Source organism: Artibeus jamaicensis, unplaced genomic scaffold (genome assembly GCF_021234435.1).
Source record: "Artibeus jamaicensis isolate MK-2021 breed Jamaican fruit bat unplaced genomic scaffold, CSHL_Jam_final contig_233, whole genome shotgun sequence".
Classification (NCBI taxonomy): Eukaryota; Metazoa; Chordata; class Mammalia; order Chiroptera; family Phyllostomidae; genus Artibeus; species Artibeus jamaicensis.
The window spans coordinates 3,109,670-3,135,888 of record NW_026521486.1 but is presented as its reverse complement, the minus strand read 5'-3'; the positions used below and the strand labels follow the sequence as shown (position 1 = coordinate 3,135,888).

Genomic DNA, 26,219 nt, shown 5'->3' with positions numbered 1-26,219 from the left:
CTCCCACCCTCCTGTCACCGTGGTCACGCACCTCCACCCACGCCCCTGGCGAGTTCAGATGGAGCTCTCTGCTCGCAGGGCCCTGCTGGGGTGCACGGCGTTGCCTGCCCGTTGGGGCCAGCCGGTCACTCACTCTCTGGGGGCAGCTGGAGGGGGGAGGGCCTGCTTTGCCTGTGGGAGGGCAGGGGCTGGAGGAGAGGCCAGTGTCTCCCTGGAGTCCTGTGAGTTCCTGGCCTCGCCTCATCCTCATCCCGAGGTGGCACCCAGGCGAACCCTTCCCGACCACAGGGTTCTTCTAGGTGGATCCAGCCCTCTTCCCTGTCGGGTCTCTGCACAAACCCTCGGCGGCTCCTCTCACGCCCCAGGGCAGTACTTTTCCGTGTATTAAATTACCTTTAGAGTCCGAGCCTCATCTGTTCTGGGTCTTAGTCAGAAGCTTTTTAAAAAAAGTCGTGGTAAAATAGACATACAGTTTACCACTGCAGCCATGGTCAGCGTGCAGCTCGGTGGCGTGAGGCCCAACCGCGGGACTCCTTCCATCTTCCCCACCCCCTAAATACGGACCCCTAATTCCCCTCTGACCCTGGCGACCCCCATTTGACTTTCTGCCTCTCAGAACCTCTCACGAATAGAGAGAGTAACACGGTGTTCCTTGGCCTTTCATGTCTTGCTTGTTTCAGTCGGTGTAACGCCCTCATGGTCCATCCGTGTTGCGGCGTGTGCAGGGTGCCCCGTGGGGCTGGGAGAGCAGGCCACATTTTGTCGACCCACTTGTCTGCCTGTGGACGTCGGGGTGGCCGCTGCCTTCAGACAAAGAAATGTGTGACTCATCACACACTGACTGTCTGCTACAAGCAAGACATGATGCTTCTAGGAAAAAAGACTCGCTTTGCATTTTTCTTTCAGATTGCAAGAAAAGTACAGCATTTAGTTGTACAAAAAGTGTCTTTAGTTGCTACTTGAGCTGACTGTTAGAGCCCTTTGCCGGCCGGCCACCCTAGGGCTAGGGCCTCGGCTGGTGCTTCTGAAAACTCAGCCCCTCATTTCTACCGTTCTCGACAATACGTACTTAAATGGCACCGGTAATTGGATAGTCTTTTCAAGCCGTGCCTGTTACTGATTTCCTTGCAAATTTGAAATTTTGAAGTCTGCAGACAGTTTGCCATGCAGAGCTGAGCTTTACGTTTTAAAAGAAGGCTCCTGATTCAAGAGCGGAACTAACGAGTTCCTGCCGCTCAGCCTCCGGGTCCTTGTTAGCGAAAACCCCGGGGCGGGCAGGAGGCGGCTGGCTAATCACAGAACAGACTTTCCCGTCCCAGCCGTGAACCCCACGCATCAGCTCTGGTCTCATTTGGACGTGGCTGTGCTTTTCGCTAACGACCATGCTCAGCCCGAGTAGCCAGGCGCTCAGTCACAGGTGTTCTAATTAGCTCTGAAATCAGTTCTTTTTGCTGCACAGAAACATCGGGTTGTTACATTTTGAAATGTCAGAAAAGCAGTGTTCAAATCAGCCATTTCCCCTTGACGAAGGGTTTGAAGTTGGGCTTCCATAACGTTTTTATATATTTTTAACAATTTATTGACTTGAGAGGGGGAGAGGGAAAACATCTGTTTATGGTTCCACTTAGTTACACATTCATCGGTTGAGTCTTTATGTGCCCTGACTGGGGATCGAACCCACAACCTCGGCCTATTGGGACAATGTTCTAACTAACTGAGCTACCTGGCCAGGGCCCCATAAAAGTTTATATCTATATACAATGATAGGGCACCTGCATGTAAAGGGCACACGCACCTACATGTAAGGGGCACACACGTCTCTATAAGAGTTTTTAAACTGCTGATTGAATCCCCGCCCTCAGAACGTGGGACCCACTGGGCAGGCCTCGATGGTTCACCGTTGGCACCAGGCCTGGAACTGTGCCCAACCCACAGACCGACCCTCGGTGTCTGTGGAATGATAAGGACACAAGGGCGCAGTGCGGCGGAGGGGCGCCGGCCTGTGCGGGCCCTCTTCCTCAGTGCAGCTGGGCTCTGCTGGGCGCGTGCCCTTGCAGGGTGCGGTCAGGTGGCCTCCGCCTTCCTGCACAGCGGTGCAGAAAGGGCTACAGAATAAATGATCGAAGAGGAATAGCGACTGTGTTAATATCTCGAATGCGAGGAAACACTTTTGTATACTCTCTTGGGGTTCTAGATGGTAGGATCTGAATCACTGTCATCTTTGAAGTGTTGAAGTTGTACTGGCGTCATCATTGTTAGCCCTCTTAGGATTTTTAGGCACAAGCGCACAGCGTGTGAGATTCGTCTGGGTGCTGTCTGCTCCCAAGTGCCTGTGTGTGCAGCCCGTGAGCTGACGTGTTAAATGTTTTGAAAGACCATCAGAAGAAGACCATTTCACGACGCAAAAATGATGGGAAGGTAGATTTCCGAGTGGGTAAATAAAGTTTTATTGGAACACCACCGCACGCGTGGGCTCAGGTCTTGTCTGTGGCTGCTGTGTAGCCCCAGCAGCAAAGCTCAGCAGTTGGGATGGGCTGGACAGCTTGTAGAATCAAAAGTATTCACCGTCTGGCCCCTTACAGACCCCTGCCCTGGACCACTGTGCCCGAGCAATGCTCTCCTGGTGTGGGGTGGCCGAGTGTCCCGCCCCACTGCCCAGCAGCCTGCAGCAGGTTCCCTGTCCTGAAGTGGCCCACCCTGCATCATTCCCCCTGCACCCAAAGATCAGCTCTGATTCCCTGCTGCTTTCTAGTTCAGTGGCAGGAGGAAAGCAAAGCCTTTTATTTTTGCAGGCAGGTGATAAACATATGGCAAATGGATGGTGAAAGGAATTCAGACTAAAGTGTGAACATCTAATAGGCCTGCCTTTATTCTACTGGTTTTTTGTTTGTTTGTTTTGTTTTTAAGCAGTTTGCTCTCTGAATGTATAATCTTTTAGGGGCTTTACCAATTCTCCCTAGTAGATAGACTAGGAATCAATGACCCAGCGCCAACTTCTCATTCATTCCTCTTCTACGAAATCTTCAGGGGATCCAAGCGCGTATGTGGTGCATTTTGCCTCCTCTGCGAAAACGAAACTCAGAGGAGTTGCTAGTAAAAGCAAAGCCGACTTCCCTGGTCTCCAGGTCTGCTGACATTTCCGAAATCACTTGAGCGGATGGATGGCTGTTGAACGCCGCAGTCGGTGATTTGTGTTTGGCTCACACGGGGACAGAGTGTTCCCCACACAGCTTTAAAATTCCAGGCGAGTTGGGTCATCTTTTTCACGTTCTGAGTGGTCACAGCGCAAATCACGGGTTACTGTCTGGCCAGATCCCGGGATGTCGGCAAACTGGTGAAATTATACCGTTCACGGGGCTGCTCTGGATGCTATGATTACAGCCCACCCCCAACGCTGCCCCAAAGCACAGGGGCGCTCGTCAGAAGCCTCACCTGGGGCCATAGGGCGCCCTCCATCACTGACTCAGCCCAGCGTTCCCCTCATCTCTCCACGTGCTTCCCACAGCCTCGGAACGCCCTCGAGTGAGATCCCATTCCTCTCCCAAAGAGCAAAGAGCTCTTTTAAGTTTCCGAAAGATGTCTCTTCTCTTTCGATGTAAGAAAGGGAAGTGGGAGAAGCATGCCGCTGGTGCGAGTCTCTCTGAGTGCCCGGTGAGCCGCCCTGGTATTTAAAGAGGCAAGCTGGTACGGAGTGAGAGTCGGTGAGGTGGAGACCTCAGCTTATCCTGCTGAGGTGTGTCATCTAGTTACTTCCTTTCCCCCGGGACTTTGGAGGCTTAAACCGGCAGGCAGTGCACGGTGCCCCACTCCTCGGTGCGCGTGGCAGGATGTGTACTCAGGCGTGCAGCCGTGTGCCCGCCACCTCCACCGAGATCCAGCAGGGCCGCATCACCCAGAGCTGCCTCTGCCCTCGAGGAGACCGCGCGCATCGTGGAAAAGAGGCTGCCTGTACTTGAACTTCAAATAAGTGAATTCACTCAGCATGTACTCTGATGTCTGGTTTCTTTTGCTCACTGTGGTTTTGAGATACACCTATACTCTTGTTCTTTTTTTGTTATTATTATTTCTACCTTTTTTATTTTAGAGAGACGGGAAGGGAGGGAGAAAGAGAGAGAAAGAAACATTTATGTGAGAGAGAAACATCAACTGGTTGCCTTCTGTGTGTGCCCCAACTTGGGACTGAACCCTCAATCCAGGCACTGCCCTGACTGGAATCGAGCCAGCGACCTTTCGGTTTGTGGCTGACACCCAGTCCCCCGAGGCCGAGCCAGGCCGGGTAGTTCCCTTTGGGTCGCTCAGTCATATTCCACTGTAGGACTGTGCCAGCTGGCCCGTCAATTCTCCTGGCTTGTCCCGTTCGAGGCGGTTTATTTGGTCTGCCTCCGGTGAAGTGTTGGGGTCAGTCGCACCGTTGCATCACCCGGGCCTGTCCATTCCCGGGACAGGCGGCAAGGACGAGTGACCGAGGCCCACCGAGATCACAGTGGGGGGCCCCGCACGCCCACCTGGGATGTTTGTTCCTCGCCCTTAACTAAGCTTCAGAGAAGGTGGCCTGAGAGCCACGGTTCAAAAGCAAAGCGACCGGTTTCCTTTAAGAGGCGCTGCTGTACGTGATCTGCGTTTTGTACTTATGCTCCAGATGTAGGATGTGGCTGGAGAGACGTGTGTAGCAGGCTAAGGAAGACAGAGCTGATGGGGACTGAACTAAGGTCCTAGGTCTGCTTCCTGTTAAAAGGTTGTTTTTTACATTTTTATTATTTTTTTAAAGATTTTACTTATTCATTTTTGGAGAGAGGGGGAGGGAGTGAAGGAGAGAACCGTCATTTGGTTGCCTCACGCACGCCCCCTCCTGGGGACCTGGCCCAAAACCCAGACACCTGCCCTGACTGGGAACTGAACTGGCGACCCTTCACCCTGTGGGACAACACCCAACCCACTGAGCCACACCAGCCAGGGCAAATTCTTTTGTTAATTGCAAACCAACACTTTCCGAACTTCAAGTGAATATTTGTTTACTGCTCTGAAAAGCTGTTTGGAAAGTCGCTTTGTTAGATGACAGCCCCAGAGAGCGTGCTGGAGAATGCGTGTAAACTCCCCCGGGGCCGGCCAGGAAGGAGGGGAAGTCTGGGGGGTGAGATCATTTGTTACTCCTTCCTCTGGCCCTGAAAGAAAACAGACTAATCCATTCTCGACTCTCCTCTGCAGCACACAGGAGAGAAAACAAATCCATTACAACTCACACAATATATTTTTTTAAGTCTTCCCAGCTGCATTAGACAAGAAATCATCCTGTTCTCCAGCCCAGGAGGTGCAAGGCAGATACAGCACGTGGGAGCAGGGGCGGGGGCGGGGGCAGGGAGTCGGGACGGCTGCCTGCAGAGGTGGGCCTGCACTGGGGGTGGGCGCATCGCCAACTGTCCCAGAAGGAGCCGCTTTGCATGAGTTTCTTAGTAATAAGTACCACACTGGCATTTGCAATAGGATTATGCTTTTTATACAAAGATGCCTACAAAATTCCAGGAACTCTGCTACCATGTGAGGCCCAGGTCAGTTCCTCTTTCAACCTAGAATCCGCTGTTCATAGGGAGCGGTCCCACTGGAAGTGGGTGGACAACTGTCAGGGCGCAGGTGTCGACCTCCAGAGAAATTCTCCCGCAACGTCCTGCCACGGGTGAAAAGTAGGATCCCACCCGCTTCGCAGCGTTCAGTCGAGCCGTCGCAACTTCTGTGGGAAACTGGGAGGCTGGACACCCCGAGACCTTCGACCCGCTCCTTCCAGCGCCTCGCCTGTGCAGCCAGTGGCTGCTCGGCCTCCTTGGCCTCCGCTGGTCCTCGGGCCCTGCAGCCAAGTGTCTCTGTTTTCTTTCCCAGGGCTGCTCTCCGGCTCCTCCCTCCCATCACAGGCTCTACGTGGGGTCTGTGCGTGCACCCGGGGTCACCCGAAACACTGTTGGGGGTGTCCAAACTTTTGGCGTCTCTGGGCCAGGCTGGAAGTGGAGTTGTCTTGGGCCACACATTACATACACTGCTACATGTAATCATGAAAAAGTCTCAGTGTTTTAGGTAAATTGATGATCCTGTGTTGAGCTGCATTCACAGCTGTCCTGGGCCACATGTGGCCAGCGGGCCACCGGTTGGCCCCCCTGAGATGTAACACCTGGTCTGTGCGTTTCTCTAGAGTAGACCCCTCCCCTAGCTGACACTGTCCCTCCAACAGGCAGAGTACAAGCCCGGACTCTGCCAGGATCCCATTGGGATCTCAGTAGCCAAATTTACCACCTTCGGGTCCCCCCCAGCTTGGTTCGAGACATCCAAAATTGGGTCACATGAAGCCTCAGAGACCTCTGACCTTTCCTGTCCCAAACCCCGGCATCCCATGAAAGGTCCGAATGCTGTGGGCTGCAGCCCCGCAAGGCCGTTCTTGCCTGTCCCCGCCCCTCGCTGAGGCCTCTGTGCTCAGCAGGGCAGCGCCGGCCTGGCCTGCTGCAGCAGCTGCCTCGTCCATCGCTGGCCAGGGCTTGGCTCCCTCGTCCTCTGTGGCACTCACGCCTGCTCACACGCGTCCAGGGGCGCTGGGTCCTCTCCCTGCCCTCTGCCAGTCCACACCGGGAAGCCTGCTGTTCCTGTCCCGCCCTGTCACAGTCCCCAGGGACGAGGGCCCTTGCCCCTGTTCTCCCTTCCCTTCTGTGTGCCGGGTCCTCTCTTCCTTTACTGCAGGCAGGCAAGACGTTATTCACCCTTGGCCCCGTCGGATGCCCCTGCCCGACCAGCCTCCTCACCCCTGTGTCCCCCCCCCCCCGGCTTCCCACACCCCCTCTTCCTGCAGCTCCCATCCACCTTGAGGGATCCCTAGTGGTATGACTCTTGCATCCTGTGTCACTGGGGCCTCGTTCTCCTGGAGCACAAATTCCTGGATGGCCAGGCTCTGTCTCTGTGGCCTGGGCACCCGCAGCAGAAGGAGGGGGCCTGGCGTCCTGGAGGCCACCATCAAAGTTTGCGGAAGGGAACTGAAGGAGTGATGTATGCTGTGAGGCGCCAACATGCAGGGAGAGGGGACAACCCCACCCACAGGGGCGGACACAGACCTTCCTGCCCTCGGAGGTCAGACCTCCTCCGACAGGCCCCATCTGTGCGTGGCTGACCCCACCCGTCGTCCTGGGCCCACCCCTCCCAGTCTGAGGCTCCACCGACAGCACTTGTCTCCTAAGTCCCTGTGGCCCGGGCACTGGTCTGCCAGCTCTGGCCTTCACTCCAGCGCTTGCTGGTGACACATCCGTGAGTTTGCTTTGGACACAAATGGGATCGCGTCAGCGTGCACCCCAAATCCCTTCCTCGGCTTTCAGTATTTCCCAGGCCAGCCTCGCTCCCTTGTCTTCACTCTCCCCTGCCTGGAGCCCCCACACTGTCCCTGGCCGAACAGTGGCTCTGGGAGCACTGCCGAGCTGTTTCCTGTGGCTACACGACGTCATCTCCCCAGGAAAAACCCCTGCTCGCCTAGGACGGGGACATTCCCCGGGGCTTCCTCCAACCCCAGGTCTGGTTCTGGGCAGAGGCTGAGCAGGTGAAGGGCCTGTTGGTTTAGGGACTTGATGCACGTGGGCCACGCCAAGGCCGCGGCTGCCCCCGCTGCCCAGCAGCATCAGCAGAACAAAAGGATGTGGGTGAGCCCCAGGGGTCTGTCCCAGCCTCGGCCTGTCGAGCCGCACCGCCCCTTCACTACTCTGAGAGTGAGCGCAGCGTGGGAACAGCCCGTGGGCTGGGAGCGCTGACCGCACAGCCGGGTCCAGGCAGACCTCTAGCAGCGGACGCTGCAGGACCGGGGCGGGGCGGGGGCTGGCGCTGGGGCCGCGCCCTCCGGCCACTCCCCGGGGAGAGCGGGCAGCGGCGGGGCAGCTACTAAGCAGCTCCCCCACGCGCTGCGCTCCTGCCCTGCCGCTGGTGCCTCCGCGGCCCATGTCCTCGGTGTTGCTGCGCTCGCCCCCCGTGAGGCCCGCGAAGATGAAAAAAGAGGAGTCGTTCTTGGGCAAGCTGGGCGGTACGCTGGCGAGGAAGAAGAAGGCCAGGGAGGGTGAGTGTGCCCGCCGTGGGCCTCCAGCTGCGCCTGCGCCCCGCCAAGACCACGCGTCCCCGCGCTCGCCACCGAGTTCCGCTGGGACTACGCGTCCCCGAGCGCGCCCCGATCCCCGCCAGGACCTAGCGTCCCGGAGCGCGCCTCCGCGATCCCCGCCGGGACCACATGTCCCGCGCACGCGCCCGGGAGTTGCGTCCGGCGTGGCGCGCAGCCGCGACCTTTGGGACAGGCTTTGACCCTTGTTCCTTCTTCCTCTCCGAGACCTTTAAACACCACTTGAACCTGCCAGGCTGCCCCCGCCCGCTGCGGCTCGCGGAGCCCCCGCTGGGCTCTTGCGTCATTGAAACGCCGCGCCAGCTCCTGCTGCGGGCAGGACTGGGAGCCGGCGTCTAGCGAGCTCGGGCACGCGCCCAGCCCCGCGCCCAGCCCTGCGGGAGTCGCCATTTATTGAGCCCCGTTCTTCTGCCGCTAGGCTGCTAGAACTCCTGCGCCGTGACCCCCGTTCCATGAGCAGTTACTGGACCCTTATGCCGACCGGGCCCGGCTGGCCTCTTGTTGTCCTTGGGGCGCGTGCGCCTGCGGCCCCTGCCCTGCACGGGTGTGTGTGGAGCGTGTTGGGATGGGGGGAGGCGGGGCCGGAGGCCGCGGCCGGGGGTGGGGGGGGGGGTCCTGCTCACCCAGACCGCGGAGCCCTCCACCCCCCACCCGTCCGCCCATAGTTGTACTTCATGTGCCCGTGTAAAGAATTCTAAAAAGCTACCTGCCTCCTGTTACACGTTTTTTAGAGTCGCGAGGGGCGTCACCCTTGGCGCCTTGTGTGTGTGCTCACACTGCTTTCTCCAGGGCCCCATTCTTCAATTTTCCAGCGGGGGATGGGGGTGGGGCGGGGGGGGCGCTGTGAGAAGGCAGGTGGGCCAGAGGCTGGCCTGGGGCGGGTGTGGGGACAGCAAGCCCCTGGCGTTCGGGGTGAGCAGAGGGATTTCCTTCCGCCTAGACCTAGGAGCGGACTTGCCTCCTACACGGTCCCCAGGCACCTCTGTCCTGGGCATCTCCCCTGGGACGCCTTTAACAAATTCGAGGACCAGGGTCCCAGAGGGCAGGGCCTTGTCGCCTTTAGCGGTGTCCTCTGGAGCAGACTGGCTGCCCCTCCCTCAGGCTTCAGGGGAAGGGCCCAGTGGGTCTTGTGAGTCGCTTCGTCATTCCTGCTGCCTCTCCCACCCGCATCCTTAACGTCCTTTCAATTCCTGTTCATGCCTGAGAGCAATCACAGACGTGAGGCTCCCTGTCCCAGCGCCTTCCCCTGGAGGACCCCAGGGGGGGAGCTAGACCAGGCGCCAGCTCCCCTGGAACCCGGAGCCATCTGTACTAAACAGACCACGCGCACTGATACGGTTCCATGAAGAAACGGTAACCAGCCCTGGCTGGTGTGGCTCAGTGGACTGAGTGCCGGCCTGTGAACCGAAAGGTCTCTGTTTCGATTCTGTCAGGGCACATGCCTGGGTTGCCAGCCAGGTCCCCGGTTGGGTGTGTGCAGGAGGCAACCAACTGATGTGTCTTTTGCACACTCATGTGTCTCTCTCTTCCTTCCCCTCTCTCCGAATATAAATAAAATCTTAAAGGGAAAGGTAACCAGACAAATCAGAGTGTCTGGGAACGGCCTCAGCACAGGTGATGTTGGGGCTGAGACCAGAAGGAGCCGGGAAAAACATCTTGCACGGAGCAGCAAGTGAGCGGCATGTTCTGGGCCATTGCCACTTTTTGTAGGAGGCACTGATGCTCTTGGAACACAAAGGGAGTGGGCCTGGAGCTGTGGGCTGCTCCCGAGTCCCAGGGCAAAGCTCCGTTCATCCTTCTGAAGTGACAGGCAGCGTGTGCTGGGGGGGGCGGGGGCCCCTGGTTTCACCCACTGCGCCTGCACCCCAGAGTCACAGGCACCCCGGAGCCACAGGCACCCTGGAGAAGCAGAATCCACATGAGCCCAGCAGAAGGCACTGCGCCTGGATGAGGCTGCTGGATCCCCTGCTTCGGTTCTCCAGGTTGGGGTGCCTGGGACCCTTAGGGGTCCCCCACAGAAGCCCAAGGCTTCGAAGTGTGATTGGGCCCCGACACAGCACTTGGGGGAAGGCTGGACCGTCCGGTCTATGGGGGAGAGAGAGGAGGGGTCGTCCGCGGAGGCCAGGCGAAGACCGGTAATGGGGTCCTGAGTTGCTGACGGCGGCCAGCCCTCCTGCAGGCCTGCTGTCCTGGCCGCTTGCCCTCCCCTCCATTCACAGGGCGCAGGAGCTGGTCCTGGCCCAGACTTTGGGACCCTGGGGGTGGCGCTGACCTGCCTTCCTAGGAAGGATCGGGAAGAGGGGGTTTCGGGGCTTGCCGGGCGCTGCCAGCTGCACTGCGGGTTTCGTTTCCTCCTTTGTTAGAAAGTTGACATCGCGTTCAGGGTGGGCGGAGGGGAGGCCCTTGTCAGGGAGGAGGGGGCAGTCCTGTCCAGAAGTCAGAGTTTTGGGGAGCGGTTTGGGGAGCCTGGGGCATGTGACCCCACCCAGGCTGGTGGCGGGGCTCATGGTTTTGACAGGGCAGGTGGGCAGGTGCCCTCCCTCAGGGCGACCGACTGCTTCAGGAAAGGCTGAGGAACTGGCGCTGGCGTGTCTGTGGACAATTTCACGGGGTGGTTAAGGCCCACGTCCCAGGGAGGGACCCAAATTATGTCATGTGGTGGCCTGGGGCAGGAAATGGAACTGTGACTAACCGGGTGTCAGGAAAAGTGGCAGGGAGCGCTGGGGGGAAAAAAGCTCAGCGCTCCCCTTAGAAGGCCCGGGGACTCTCAGGAGCAAGGTGTTAACAGCTGGGTTGGTTTCACAGGCGCCAGCCAAGCAGGTGCGAGGAGGGGTTCCCCACGTGATGGCCCCCTGGGGGCCACCTAGAGAGTTCCCCTGGGCACACCTGGCCAGAGGCTGGGCAGGGGGTGCCCCAGGTTTGCCCCAGCAAACGGGGAGAATCCTCTGAGGGGTGAGGCCGCCAGCTCGGCAGCCAGTGAAGCCCTGGAGGGAAGGGGCCAGATGGAGTCTGCTCCACGCAGGTGCCCGCCACCAGCCCCCGGGCCCCGCCCACGCCTGTGACCAGCACAGGCCTGCTCCCAGCCAAGGCCGCCAGAACCACATGGAGGCTCCTTTTCTTTGGGGGGAAAATGTGAAGGGAATCCAGGTCCCTGATTGTCTAGTTTTGGGGGGGCAAATGTACGTTTTGGAGCAGTTTTAGGTTCGTGTGACGTGCCATCCGAGTCTCTGCTGGAGTGACAGCTGTGCAGGTCTCTGGCTCGCTGTGTGATTGAGTTGTTTGATGTCTTGCTGCTGAATTTTAAGAGTTCCCGGTACATTTCGGGTACCCCCCCCCTTTATCCGAAAGTCCTCTGCAGACACTCTCTCCCGGTCTGTGGCTTGTGCTCTGGGTCCCTGGGCCTGGCCATCTCCTGATGCAGAGGTGGTTAATGAACGAGCAGGCTGTTGACAGACTTCGAAACCAGATCTGGCGACATCGCTAGGTGACTGCGACCTGGAGCCGAAGGTGGGAAGCGTTGTCCCTTTTGTGACTTTAAACGATTCAGGGAGAGATGCCTCCGCGTCCTAAACCGCTGTCTGTGCATCCCTCGGTCTCCCTCCGGACAGCCCCGTCTTTGCAGAGTGACGGGCTGCGTGGGCGCTGTGTGGCCCCGCATAGCAGCCTGCTAATCTCCTGCCTGGCGACAAGTTGTGGAAGTCAGCCCTGCCAGGTATGAGTTTTCACCTGCCCACAAGTCACCTGCAAGGTAGGGTTCCCCCCCCCCCCCATTTTGCAGTTGAGAAGCACAGGCTGACTCAGCAGCCGCTTCTCGGCAGTTTGAACCCACTGGGGGGTGGTTCTGCCCCGGGGGACGGTGGCAGTGTCTGGGGGCACTTTGGGTGGTCACCACTGGGGGTCAGGGTGACCCTAACTTCCAGTGCGTGGAGGCCAGGGTTCTGGGAAGCGCCCTGCAGCGGACCAGTGGTCCCCACACACAACACTGCGTTTTCCAGCCCCAAGTCAAACGCCAAAGGGTAAAGCTCAGGGGGCGAACCCTGGTCTTTGTTCACTGATGCGTCTCCAGGAACGGCTCCCAGAGCTGCTGGGGCAGTGCCTCAGGGCCCTCCATGCCAGAGTCTGGAAGGACCCCGGGCCCTGTTGTGAGCCCAGCCCACCCCCAGCGTCTGGGCTCTCGGCTCAGTTTCTTGAAGGAGAAAATCCAGGTGACCCACCTTGTCCTCTACCCCAGGGTAGCAGAGTAGGGTGGTGCCCAGGAGCTTGGAGGGCCTAGGAGACAGATAAAAGAATCTTTACCTGGTGCTCACCTGGCGGGCTGGGAGCTGGGGACAGGCGGTGACCTGGGCTGTCCCCATGAGCCTGGGGGGAGGGGCAGGCCCGTGTGGTGATGGAGAGCCATGGAGGGTGGCGGGGGACAGACAGCCTGGACCTGGGGTTCTAGGTTCTGGCTGGAGGCTGCAGGTGGAGGGAGGCTAGGAGCCACCCAGCAAGACAACATGGGCTCCGCACCAGCGGCCCTGGAGAAGATCCCAGCTGGTCCCTTTTGGGGACATGCGGGCAGTTTGTAGTGGCTGGGCCATGGTGTGGCTTGTGGGCTGTGGTCAGCTGTGGCCAGCCACTGGCGAGCCGGAGCAGTCTGTGGGGTCCCGCTGTCATTTCCGGCATGCAGGCTCTGAGAACAAGTTGGGCGAGCACACATTCTCCAGGACCCTGTCCCCAGCTCCCTGGTGCGGAGCCGAAGCACCCGGGGAGGGGTGGGTGGAGTCACGTCCATTCAGGACGCCTGGCACAGAGAACTTCGGGACAGTAGTGACCTTGAGGTGATCTCCACATTCTGTTCGGGAGCTTCTCCACCTATACCTTTAAAAATAAAACGGGAATAGCACTCCCTTTCCTGTGGCAAGAGACACGGCAAGGAAGTGTGGTGGGCCCGGGGAGGTCGGACTCCGGGAATTCCGGGAACCCCAGGCACCCACGGGGTGGAACTGGCCGCCGACAGGCCCTGAGAGAGTCGTGGGGAAGGGCGCTCGGACCCCGAGCCTCTGAGGAGGGACAGAGAGCGGCTGGTGGGAAGGGGAGGGCCGTGTACAGGGTGGACTCCAGAACGTTCTATGGGCAGACAAGCTAGGATCAGTCCTATTTGGCTCCCCTAGGCCCATGAGGTTTTCTGCGGACCCTGCCACCAAGAGGAAAACAATTCCACGCTCCTTTCTCCAAACCAAATGCCTCTTCTTGGAGTGGTGCGACCTCTGACCTCAGGGTGGCTCTGGCTGGCTTCGGGCGTGGCGGCAGACTCCTTGGAGAGCCTGGGTGGAAATCGCTGGAAATCGCGGTCCTGTTTCCTCTCTCTGGCTGAGAGGAAGTGGCTTTCTAAGGGGGAGGGCTTGGTGGGGCTTAGTTAAGTTTCCTTTGATTATTGTGATTGTAATCTTCCTGTCCACCATTTCTCCTTGTTTGCCCCACTGTCATTGGGGAAGGGGGGCACGGGCAGGGGGGAGGCGTTCACGAGAGAGGCACGCGGACTGTGCCATGCCTGGCTTTGCGCGGTGGCCAGTGAAAACCTGGAAACCCGGCCTCCGTGGGGGACGGAAACAAAGCCGGGCCGGGGTGATGGCTTCTCGGCCTCTCCCTCCTCTGCCGGGCGGCCGGCCTCGCTCAGAAATCCTACCTCTCTGTGGTTCCCCCGGCCTCCCGGCTGCACCTCGTCCCTGAAGAAGCAGGTCGCCTTGGCAACCTCACTCGTTAGAGGAGCTCTGCTTTGAAATCCTGTCTCCACTCTGAGGAATTAATATTTATCGAACACCCCAGATTGCTCGCCGTGGCCCTCCCTGTCCAGTCATCAGAATAATTAAGGGATGTTTATGAGACGGAAGTGGGTGAGCACCTGCTGGGGGCGATGGGAAGGGCCCCGTTTGATGGACGTGCCCCCGCGTGGGTGGGCAGAGGGCAGGCACCTTCCCCTGGCTGGTTTCTGGTTTTCAGGGGCACGGCTCCGTCACACGGAGACCCAGTCTATGAGAGCACGTTCCGTCCGCACGCTGAAACTTCTCAGGTTCCCAGTGAAACTTTCCTCCCTAATGAGAGCATTCAGTTTGTCATGTCACGCAGTGGCTGAAAAGACACCAGTAAGCCCAGGGTGCGACCCAAACACCCTGGCCCACTGGGGCTGATCTGCTTGTCCGAACCGATTGCTACTGAGGCCAGAGACCAGGGGCGCCATCGACTCCAGGAGTTTCAGTGGCTTCTGTGTCCTTGAGATCCTTCCTAGCGCTGTGCGCCCAGGTGAGAGGCCTGCTTTCGGGTCCTGGCCTCAGAGGAGACACGTGATTGGCGCGGGGCAGCAACGGAGTCCCTTCATTTGGGATCTACTCTGAGTGTCCGGGCCATGGAGACCTGGCTGGGGCGTGCGGCACCCTCTGAGCTGGCAAGCTCAGGGGCCTCGCTTCCTTCTTGGCGAGCTGGGAGCCTATGGGGCCTCCCCGGTTCTCAAAAGGGCAGCCTGTGCCTGCGGGGGCTGCTGGCTGGGGGTGCACAGGTCTCAGCACTTACCTTTGCCCCTGGGGACTGTTGCTCCGTCTCCCAGGGACCCTTAGATAATGTGAGGAGGAAGTTCGAGGGATGAGTCAGAGTCTCGCCCGCCACTGAGCTGGTGCCCCGTGAGTGTCAGCTGCAGGTCTAGTTGGCCAGTGCAGGTGTGGCCGCAGAGCCAGACGTTGGAGCCGGGTGGGGTGGGGGGTGGGGGCAGGACGGTGTCCACCCGAGAGCAGACGCAGCTCCGGGGAGACAGCTGCCTGCCCCCGTGTTCAGAAGGGCTCTGGGGCTGTGTCTGGGCTGGGGAAGGGATGCTGGGACTGAGTAGGCGTTTGAAGTGACCGTTCTTGGCCTGGGTCTTCAGACCTTTCCTTGCTGCTTGGCTGGAGCCGGGAGGGTGGGGGGTGGACAGTGGTGTCCCGGGAAGGCCGTGTTCGTGGCTGACACCTTTATTTTGAAGCTGCATGTTTTCATACTTTCGAGTGGGTCATGGTTCCAGAATTACGTCATTAAAAAGTTAAAGAGGGTTTGAGGGCCCCTCCCACTGAAGGGCCCCTCCCTCCGGCCTGTGTGGTCCCTCTCCCTGGCTCCGCTGTCCCCTGCCCGCCTGTGGGCTTCCCAGTTGTCCTCGAGGCGGTGTGGGGAGTACCCCCTGCCCTGGCCCACTGGCTGCACCAGTCCTGGGCGTCCCTGCAGAGGTCGTTGGCTTGGTGCCCGGGTGCCCACTTGCTGGGCCCCCAGCCTGGCAATGTGCAGGGTCACTCGAGGTGGAATTGGTGTGTTTGCCGAGTGAGCAAGGGGCGGTCTGTGAGGGTACAGCTGCTGAGCCATCCGGGGGCCCGACTGCGGCCCTCTGGGGCTTTGACCTTGGGGAAGGCGCTTCCCTGCCCTGCACCCCAGTTTCCTGTTCTGCAAAGAGTGCCTCACTGGTAGGGCCGTGGGGGCTTGGGAGGGTTAAGTGAGTGGTTAAATGGCGTGCTGTGGTTCACATTGGGCACAGGACTGTGGTGCCGGTGCCACTCCGATCCCCAGCTGTGACGGTGACGAGGGGTTTCCCCCACCGAGCAGTTTTCCGACTCCCAGCAGGGACCCTGCCATTCGACTCGGTTCCCACACTATCTCCCAGGACGGCACCAGATTCCAGGGGTGAAAGGCTTAGTCCCAGAAGCCTGCAGGTGCCAGTCACGAGTTCAGGGGCTTGCGACTGACTGGCTTTAAGTGAGGGGGTCCCCCACCGGGTTTGATTAATTTGCTAGAGCAGCTCACAGAATTCTGAGAAACATTTTACTCATTAGATCATGTTTATTATAAAAAGGACAAAGCTCAGGAACAGCCAGGTGGACAGAGCTGCCTGTGGGGGCGGAGCAGGCAGGGGGTGGGCGGGGTGGGCAGGGGGTGGGCGGCACCTTTCTCCAGCCCCTCCCCCGGTCGCCAACTCAGAAGCTCTCTGAACCCCCTCCTTTTGGGTTTCTCTGGAGGCTTCAGTGCTCGGGCACAATTGATGAAATCATTGGCCATTGGTGATTGGACGCCATCTTCAGCTGCTCCCACAGGTTCCTGGAGAGACTTGAAGTACCAGCTCTCTAATCACAGAGTCGGTTCCCCTGACAACCAGCCCCTTCCCGAGGTTGCCTAGGGTTTGCCCTCATTAATGTAACAAGAGACACCTCACTTAGGCAGCGCCTGGGGCTTCAGGGGCTCTGAGCCAGGAACCGGGATGGAGACCATGTCTGTCTGTTTTTTATTATAAATCACCATTACCCCAGTTCTCCAAACGCATGTCTGAGAAGAGGCCGGTGTCCAGGATAAGGAGCTCCTGCAGCCCCGCAGTGAGAAGACAGACCGCCCAGGGAAGGAGAGAGGAAAGGTTTGAACGGACACTCGGCGAAGATGTGGGGACGGCCAGCACGCGTCCGGATGAGACGTCAGCGTCGCTGTTAGTCACCGGAAGATGAACCACAAATTAGGACCAGAGGGGACGCTGTCCAAGGCTGGGCACTGGGGTCTGCAGCGCGGTGGTCCCCTGGGGGGTCGTCGGCTTGGCCGTTTCTTGCAGAGCTGTGACCCAGCAGTTCCGGTCTGAGGCCTGTACTCAGGGAAGCGGAACCCTGTGTCCCTACGAGGACCGTGCAGGAGGTTCGTAGCAGCTTCGGTCACGGCAGGTGTTACAGGGCCGGGCGTCCCGCTGACAGGAGAAGGGAACATGGACAGGGGGACACCCCCAGGAGGGGGGGTGAGAAGAAGGGACCAAGTGCTAAAACGATAAAAACAGGGTGACTGTCAAGCCCACTGAGCCCAGCAAAGGCGGCGGGACCCCAGAGAGGGCCCCCGGTGGGGCACCTGCCGTGGACAAGTCGTCTCCGGTGGCTGCCTCCCGGCCGGGGCAGGGCTTTCCCTGGGGACCAGTAGGGATTTTCTGTTTACGAAGAAGAAGATCCGTCTGTCCTGACGGGCCTTCGAGAGACACAGGTCCACGCTTTTGTCCAAACTCACCGATGGGCGCAGAAAACGTCCATTTCACCACGTGCAGGTTGCTGGAAAGAGATGAAGAGAGAAAGAGCTGCAAGCCCACACTGAACTCGAGTGTGGTCCCGTGGGGCAGGGACATGCTCGCCTGCACCTTATTTTGAAAAGCACAGAAAACCAAAATGGGGTGGGGCAGGCCAAATAACGCCCCCACGCACGCCCACTTCCCCGTCCCAGTGCGTGCTGAGTCCGTCCCTGCCGCGGTGAGAGGGGCTTTGCAGATGTGGTTCAGCGAAGGGTCTGGAGGTGGGGAGGTCGCCCTGGATTATCCGGGCGGACGCGAGGGTCTTCTGGGAGGGAGGCAGGGGTGTCGCCGTCAGAGAAGGGAGTGCATCGGTGGAGCAGCCTGGAGTGCTGTGGGCAGGCCAAGGAAAGGGGCGCCTTCCGAAGCTGTGAGAGAGAGAGAGAGAGACCGCCCTGCACCTTCCGGAAGGGGCTTCGGCCCTGCCAATGTCAGCCCAGGAAACACATTCGGGACCTTTGACTCCCAGAACTATAAGATAATAGATTTGTTGTTTTAAGCCACTAAGCCAGTGCTGACTTTTACGGCATAATAGGACACAGGCGCAGACGGATCGCTGGGGGGACAGAGGGGCGGGTGGGCATTTCATGAAATGAACAGACGCCGCCAGCAGGATGCTCAGGCAGTGGGCGTCCGGGTCCTCTCTCCGCCGAGTCCTTCACGCGTCCCTCCTGTTCGTTCGCACATTTAGTTACAACACGGTATCGGGGGAAGTGCCAGGGCAGGTGGTAATGAGCCGCCCATCAGTGTTCGCCCTCCTTCTCATCCCCGTTGTTACGTTGTTACGGCCACCGCCGCCCGCACTTTACCCGTGGTGGGTGGGGGGAAGTGCGCAGGGAAGGCCGAAGGCTGGGCTGGTGGTTCGTGGCTGGAGCCGCACGGCCCCTCCCCGAAGTCAGTCGCCCGGCCGGTCCAGGCTGAGAAGGGACTGGCCGTGCCCTGGTGGCTGCGTCTTTCACCCGTGGACACCCCGCGCTGCTGCTGCTTCCGGGAGCGCCCGCGCTGCGAGAGGGGACGTGTTTTCGGGAAGTCTATCTGGAAAATATATTATTAGTATAATGAGATTTTAACGATTTGACATTCTGTTGGCGCAGCCCATGGAGTCTCAGTGTTACTGAGAGCGGCTGGGCTTTGCTTTTACTGTTTTTGCCTAGGGCCTTGTTGCAGGGACCCACGTCTGCAAAGAGCATTTCGTTCTCCTTCCTCAGAGCCTCGCCGTCCTGTGCAGACGGTGAGTGGGGGGCCGGGGTGGGGGCAAAGTGCCTCCTCTCTGTAAACACTTAGTGGGTTTGATGGGAACCTGAGTGCCGCCCCTGAAGGAGGTTTGGGTAGTTGGAGATTCCTGCATGCACTCTCCGCTCGTTATCCGTAATTGCTACAAAGTGGCAACAGTATGAATGCGCATCAGCAGAGAATGGGGAACTATAATGTGGCCGTCCGCACAATGGGGTAAATACCAATATGGGCCACAGGGCACATCAGCCTTGAAAAACGCTGCGGTGAGAGAAGCCAGACACAAAAGGCTACATACTCTGTGATTCCAGGACGCGAAATGCCCAGAACAGGCAAATCCGCAGGAAGTCGGTCTGTGGTTGCCAGGAGCTGGGGGGAGGCGGGATGGGGAATGACTGCTGAGGGGTATGGGGTTCCTTTCAGGGTGATGAAAATATTCCTAATTGATTGTGATGGTTGCACAAGCTGTGAATATGCTAAAACTCACTGAGTTGCACATTTTAAACGGGCCGACGGTGTGGAATGTGGTTCTGTCTCAATAAAGAGGTTAAAAAAGAATCTGTGTGGAGCTTGGAGCCTGGCAGGTGTCCCTCCCGCGCATGTTTCCAGGTGGGTCTTTCACCTGGGGGCCTGGGTGGGGGATGGGGACCCTCCTGGATCGTCCAGGCCTCCTCCTCCTCTTTCTAAAAGTTGTCTGGTGGCAGGTGCTGCCCAGGGGTCTGCTCATTTGGGGTCCTTTGAGATTCGTGTGAATTTGAGGCATGTCTTCCTGCTTCTGCAAAGGTCACTGTCGGGATTTGGGCTCAGATGGCATTGACCTTGAAGGTCCTTTCGGGCAGTCTCCTCGTTTTAACGACACGAAGTCTTTCCATCCACAGACACGGTGTCTCTCTTCTTTCACTTCCCTTCTCGAAGCTTCTGGGTCCCCATGTGCAGGTCAGAACTGTCCCTGGACGGCCGGCGACTTCGGGTGCTGTTGGAGGTGGAACTGCCTGGGCAGCGCCTGTTCCCTGTGCTGCAGGCCTCTCTCTGTCGCCCACTTGCCTGGTCCTTGCCATCTTCCTCCCCGGGTTGCACGCTCGGGGTTGGAAGTCTGTGACAGCTAGCAGGGAGGTGGCCCGGAGGTGGATGAAGTCGGCTCCCAGATGGCCACCTGGCGAGTCAGATAGGGCCCGGTTCTGGGCACAGAGGACACTGCAGTCGGTGATTGTTCAGCCACATGGGGCCGGCCGCCTTGATGACGCATTATCTCCCTACGCAGCCCCTGGGACACACCCAATGAAAGGAGGCGCAAAGGTGGCTTGCTGCGGCGGCAGTGTCGCCTGGAGTAGCGGGCCGACCTCAGGGGTCCTGCACACAGTCCAGCCAGCCGGACCTCTGGGGTTGGTGCCGACTCACTGGGATCGGTGGTTCAGGACTGCGTGGGGGGTGTGGCTGGGGCCCTGGAGGCCGAGGGCCCGCTTCCGGGACGGTGGGAGCAGCAGCCTGACCCCCGTGGTGTGGAGGATTAAGCGAGGTCCTCTTTCAAGGTGTATTTAGTTTTTAAGAGGAGGCTTGTCGATAGATCACTGACCCAGCTCGGCTGCATCATCGTGGGGGAAGCAGAGCCAGTCGTTTGGGGGAGGGGAGCTTTAGGTGCCGGGGGTCCCTGTTTCGGGCAGAGCGTGGCCCCCGCCCCCTGTGTCTGTCTCCCAGTGGGCACTTGGGGCCCTCTCCGCCCCTGAGGTGCGCGCACGCACCGTTCCTGGGAGCCCAACAAGCAACGTCGCCCCCCCTCCCCGCCCAAGTAAAACCGAGGCAAATGCCAGGGCCTGGGGCCTTGTATTATTAGGCTGAACAGAAACCTCTGACCTCTGTATGGACGGAAGTCTCAGTTGTGAGCGGAGAGGCCTGGTTGGGATTACCAGTGATGGAGACCCGGCTTGCCTCGTTAAAGCAGATAATGGCCTGGCTAAGGCAGCCAGTCTTAGAAAGGACGAAAGAGCGGACCCAGGGGCCTGGCGCTGCTGTGGCTCGGCCCCGGGTGTGTGGCTCCCACCCCTACGGCTTCACAGGGCGAGAGCCCACCGCCTGCCACCCCCTCCACCCAGTCAGCCCTGGAAGACGGACTGACCGGGTCAGGCCACACCTGTGCCCTTAGCCCACTGCCACATCTTGCTGCCGGGGCGGCCAGCGAGCTGTCTGGAAGCTGGGTGACTCAGACACTGAGGTGTCCCAGACGCCTGGCTGGGGGAGCTGGGCCGTGGACCGGGTCTGTGCAGCCCCGAGGCTGAGCTCTGGGCTGGGCCGCCTCCTGCGAGAAAGGAAATGGAAATCTAGTCTCGTTCCATTGAGGAGGGAGTTGAGGCCCCGAAAGCTGACGAGAAGCCCCCTCCGTTATGGAGGGGTTTCCTGGGCCAGGATGTGCCCCCGCACACTTCCTCAGGTACCACGACATCAGTGTCAAAACGGACGACCCCCGCCAGGAGCGGGGTTGGCCATCAGCAGAGACGGGACCCCTTGCTCATCGCAGGCACCAGACCAGACTGCAGGGTCCATTTCCCCCGGTTAGCGCCGGGCTGCTTGGATCCAGGTGTCGATGCATACGCTTTACCTGCTGTGACAGTGTCTGCGGAGTGAACGCCCCGCAGAGCGCGGGCAGCCTTCCAGGGTCGATCTCCAGGGCCGATCGGGTTTCTCCAGGGTTGAGGGCCTGCTGAGGCGATGTCCCCCCCGCTGCAGCTGCCTCATTGATCGGTTTTTGTTTCCCTCTGTGGCAGAACTATCCAATTTTAAGCACGATTTCTGGGCACGTGGTAATACTCTAGGGACGGCAGTGGCCCCGGAGAGTCCAGGTGGAGCCCACACAGCAGCTGGTGCTTTGTTCCTGTTAAAGGTGGGGACACAGCTGGGGGCCCGGCTCAGCCGTCCGGACCCCGAGTGAGTGGGCTTTCGTGCCCGAGCAGACCCGGCCTCGGACGCAGCTGCTGTCTGTCTCTGGTGGGGACCCTCTGCATCTCGAAGACCCTCCCCGGCCCCTCATGAACTCACATGAACCGCCCTGAATTGCCTGTGACTGTCGCTGGGTGCTGGTCACCAGGAGGCCTGCAGGCTGTGCCAGGTGGGTGGCCCAGGTCTCAATGCACCCGGAGCAGCGCGGCTGCCGGGTGGGCCGGGCTGTGCCAGGGCCGTGCCAGGACCGGGCTTCCCCCTCCCCTGTCCGTGGGAGGGGCCCCTTCTGTGCTTGGCACTGCCCGTGATGAACGAGAGTAGCACACACCAGGGCGCACTTTGCTTGCGTTAATTGCATGCCTCAGTCCAAGGAGGACCCGAGTGAAGGTCTCTGTTGTGGGTTGAACTGTGTCCCCCCAAAAAGAGACACGTTCGAGTCCGAATCTGCGGAAGCTCTGAGTGTGGCCTTATGGGGAAGGGTCTTCACAGAAGTGGTCGTGATAGTAGTGAAGCTGAGGTCATCCTGGAGTTGGGGGGGGCAAATCCCAGTGACTGGGGCCCTTGGAAGGGGAAGAGGCAGAGAGTGAGGTGCTGCACCCCTAAGTCAAGGAACGCCAGGGACGGTGGCCGCCACCAGGTGACACCAGGCAGAGGCAGGAAGGGCTGTCCCCTGGAGCCGTCAGGAGGAGCGCGGCCCTGCCAGCACCTCGGTCTCAGACTTCCGGCCTCCCCGAAACACGGGAGAAGGGTTGTCTCGTGTTTTCAGCCTCTGGGTTTGGGGTGGGTCACCCCCGCCGTGACAGCACAGCCTCGGCGGCGTCCAGCCAGGGAGGCCGTAAGTGCGGTTTGCAGGTCTCAGTCCAGTGAGGTCATCGAACTGGAGTGTGGCACGGAGGCGTCGCGGTGCAGGTGCCAAACATGGCGGGGGCTCCGAGGGCACCGCCGCCTGGCAGATCCGGAGACACAGGCGCTGGACCCCCCCCCCCCCGACCCGACAGTGCGGCGGCAAGAACCGCACCCCCGCCTCCCTCCCAGTCCTCAGTCCCCACCCCTGGAAGATAATAAAAAACCGTGTCATGATTTCTGTTAATCCTCGAGAAGTCTGCAGTCTTTTTCTATGAAGTTCCAAACTACTCATTTAGCCTCGGCAAGCCCTGTGTCTACAGGCGACCAACTGTGCCCTGGTCCCTACAGCAGCCGTAGGGGGCCTGCGTTCCAGCAACACCTTCGTGTGCAGCCAGGTGGCCGCACGTCAATCTCCAGGTAAACATACAATTAAAAAAACCCACACTTATGGGACGTGTTCTACTTTCTACTTTCTGGAAAGTTCTCAGAGAGATGGCCATTTGACGTACACTTATTGCTGCCTGGGCCTTTCGCAGTGAACCCCTGAAGGAGGGTCAGCGCCTGGCCTGCAGAGGAGGAGTCTGTGGTTGCCGAGTGTGGGAGTGGGGGTGGGGAGGGGCCTGGCCCCCGGAGGCGCCGCCCAGTGAGCGTCTCAGCTCTGTCCTCGGGAACGCGGTCACCAAAAAACACACCTTGACCCAGCAAGATGACTCGCCGTAGCGGACAGGAGGAAACAACCCAGGTGTCCAGCACACGCGGCCTCTCCCTGTGGTGGAGTGTGACTCAGCCGAACGGAGGAAGGAAGCTGGACAGGTGCTCTCGTACGCCCCGGGTGGACCGTGGGGGCGTCGCGCTGGTAGAACAAGCCAGTCACTGGAGCACCAACGCTGGTGGCTCCACTTCTCCGAGGTCCAGTCGGATTCACAGAGACAGGAAGTAGATGGTGGTTGCCAGGGGTGGGGGGAGGTCCGTGGCGGGGGGGTCAGTGTTTCATGGGCACAGACTTTCCGTTTGGGAGGATGGAAATGTTGTGAGGAAGGTTACATGTGACATGAATGCACCTAAAGCCCTGGACGGCAACTGGAAAATGGTTAGAGTGGTGAATTTTATGTTGTGCGTACTTACCACAATTTAAAACATCAATGAAAAGAGCCCTGGCTGGTGCGGCTCAGTGGATTGAGCACCGGCCTGTGAACCAAAAGGTCACTGGTTCCATTCCCAGTCAGGGCACATGCCTGGGTTGCGGGCCAGGTCTCCAGCAGGGGGCGCTTGAGAGGCAACCACACACTGGTGTTTCTCTCCCTCTCTTTCTCCTTCCCTTCCCCTCTCTCTAAAAATAAATAAATAAAATCTTAATAATTAAAAAAAATAAATTGTGAGATGTACCGCACATGCAAAGAGTGCCCACGTGCACAGTTTAAAGGAGAATGAAACAAAGCACCCAGGGGCACCCAGGGTCCTGCCAGCGGCCCCGCGTGCGCTCCCGCAGGGCCTGGGCCTTTGCCGGACTCGGACCTTTCTGAGCCTGGGGCCACGCCAGCACATAGCCCAGCCCCCGAGTGGGGCCGCGTCGCCTGCCTCTGCAGGGCTGGGTCGGGTCTGGACCCGGGTGCGCTGTCGCTTTGCAGCTTGAAGACGGGGATTCAGCGCCTGGCTGCGCGTGGATTCCCTCCGACTGAGTTTGGGTTTAGAGACTGGACAGGGAGTGGCAAGAGGGTGGACTCTCGCTGGATGGCCGGGCGTCTTACTGTCCCACCCCAGCATTCCCTGCCTCCCAGTTCTGAGTGACCAGGCAGGTTATCCTGCCTCTCTGCCCCAGGGTCCCCGTCGGGGGAGGGGACAGCACCAGGGTGTGGGGACAGGATCAGTGCCGGGGAGGTGGCGGGTGAGGGCTGGCAGCGGAGCTCTTGTTGGCTGGCATCCACCCTTGCCATTTTCCCTCTTTCTCTCTCTCCCTTTTTTTTGCTGCTTGTTTCAACTTGGCGAAATGTGCTTGTAAGCTTGTCGTTCCACTTGTGGGAAAATTAAACACATTTAAGAATAAATTAAATTAGGGGATTTGTGATCATTAGCCAAGTAAATTATTTTTTGAAAGATGTGATGTACCGCGCAGGACACGCCCCATGGTGGCCCGCTCACTCAGCATTCGTCGGGGCGACGGGCGGTTTTACGAGCCATAATAACGGATTCTTGGCTCAAAAACCACAGAACTGGCTGCGCAGCAGTGATGGCTGCTACAGACAATCCCTGTGTTTGTAGGAAATACAGAGATGACAGGGGAGGGCGGGTGGTGTCCCGGGAGGCGGCCTTCAGCACAGAGCAGCCGATCTCAGGGGTGCGCCCGCCTGGGCCGAATCCAGGAGACCAGCGGGCAGAGCGGGTGCCTGCTGGTTGGTCGACAGTGAGTCCGAAGTGAGGCTTGGATGCTGTGTCTCAGCTCTGGACACTGGCCAGGGCCAGGGCTGGGGGGCCTGCTCTTCTTGCCTTTCCAAGTTCCTGGTGGTTCCAGCAAGCAGGCCTTGCTGTCCTTGGCCTGTAGCCATGACCCTCTGCTCTTCGCCCTCTGCCCCTGTCTTCACGTGGCCTTCTTCCCCCTGCGGGTCTGCGTCCAGATGCCCCTCTTCCTGGGAGGGCGGCGGATGCTGTGCACCTCACCGAAACTTGATTTCATCTCTAAGGGCCCCATTGCCAAATAAGGTCACAGTCACAGGTTTGGTGGGGCCTGACTTGGGGGGCGTGGCTCACCCCACAGTTCTGTGTGCTTGGGAAGAGCCTGAACCCCGCTGGGTATCGTCATCACTCTGACTGAGGTCTTCAGAGGCCAGGGGGCCACGGAGATGAACACACAGCGGATTTCGATTTATCTTCAGTCTGCTCCCTCCACGGTTCGCGTGGAAGCCTGTCCTCGGTCTTGAAGGCAGGAGAGAGAAGGAGGGTCGGTCTTTCTCTTTTCCTAAAAAACACCCGGAGGCTTGTGTTTGCACAGGGCGCGGAGCTCGCAGGTGGGGGTAAGCCCCGCAGTTTAACTTCTGCTTTGCAGCTTTGGTCCGCACACTCTTTCAGCCCTTGGAAAACAGCCCGAGTTTCCTTTGTTGTCTCACACACAGGCCTTCACGCCGTCAGCCTGGGGGAGTTGAGTGGGCAGGTTCAGGGTCTTGTCCCCAGTGTGGGTGTCGGAGTCCGTTCAGAATGGCGTGTACTTGGTGTCTGTCGCAGTGGCTGAAACAAAGAGGTGGCCGGTCCCTGCCTTCCAGAGTCTCACTGGCTTGTGTGGCAGGCACAGCGCCTGTGTCACCGAACAGATGCAGAGACTGCTGTCATCGGGCTTTAAATAGCTCCTGTCATTCTCCGGGTGCTGGGTCTGCTCCGCAGGACGGAGGGGTGGCGTTGGCGGCGTCCCGGGCCCCGCTCCCTCTGCGGCAGCGGCGCTGTCTCCGCCCGGCATCCCAGCGGCCTCGCGGCTGCGCTCTGGGACGGTGCCGTGGTGGGTGTGTGCACAAGACTCGGAACTGTGGCGCGGCCTCTTGCACGGGGACTTGGGGGTGGCGGTCGAGGGGCCCCATCTCTGATACCTGAGGCCAGAGGCAGGGCTCTCACTAGGAGACCCTGGAGCATTGGAGCAGGAGAGACTCGGGCTGAGCCAGAAGTGACAGAGGTCTGTGGTGGGCAGGGGTCCTGAAGCCGGGAGCCCCGGGGGCCAGCTCAGAAACCCCCGCGTTGCGGGTGGGGGTGGGAGGAAGCCAGGGCCAAGTCCAGGTGCACCCAGGGGCACTGCCCAGGTACACGTCCTCTGGTGACCCGGCTCGATTGGACGTTAACCCTAGACAGCAGGCGGGGCACCCCGGGTGCCCCAGCACAAGCCAGGGAGCGATGCCTGGATCGCTCGAGAGGAGAGGCAGTGGGTGTGGTAGTTTGCTGCACGGTGACGAGGACTAGCAGACGTCGTGTGGTGACTGCCCAGTGAGGTCTGTGTCGGACCACCAGCTCGCACGCCAGCCAGACTTA

At 59.5% G+C, this 26,219-nt stretch overlaps 1 protein-coding gene across 1 annotated transcript in view; it reads left to right on the top strand.

Annotated features, from left to right (window-relative positions):
• Positions 1 to 7,548: 7,548 nt before the first annotated feature.
• PARVB (parvin beta) overlaps positions 7,549 to 26,219 on the top strand; it is a 66,479-nt gene continuing 47,808 nt past the window's right edge. The window contains exon 1 of the mRNA XM_037160369.2: positions 7,549 to 8,068. Within this exon, the coding sequence (XP_037016264.2) occupies positions 7,954 to 8,068 (115 nt within the window). The 5' untranslated portion in view covers positions 7,549 to 7,953. The remainder of the gene's footprint in view (positions 8,069 to 26,219) is intronic.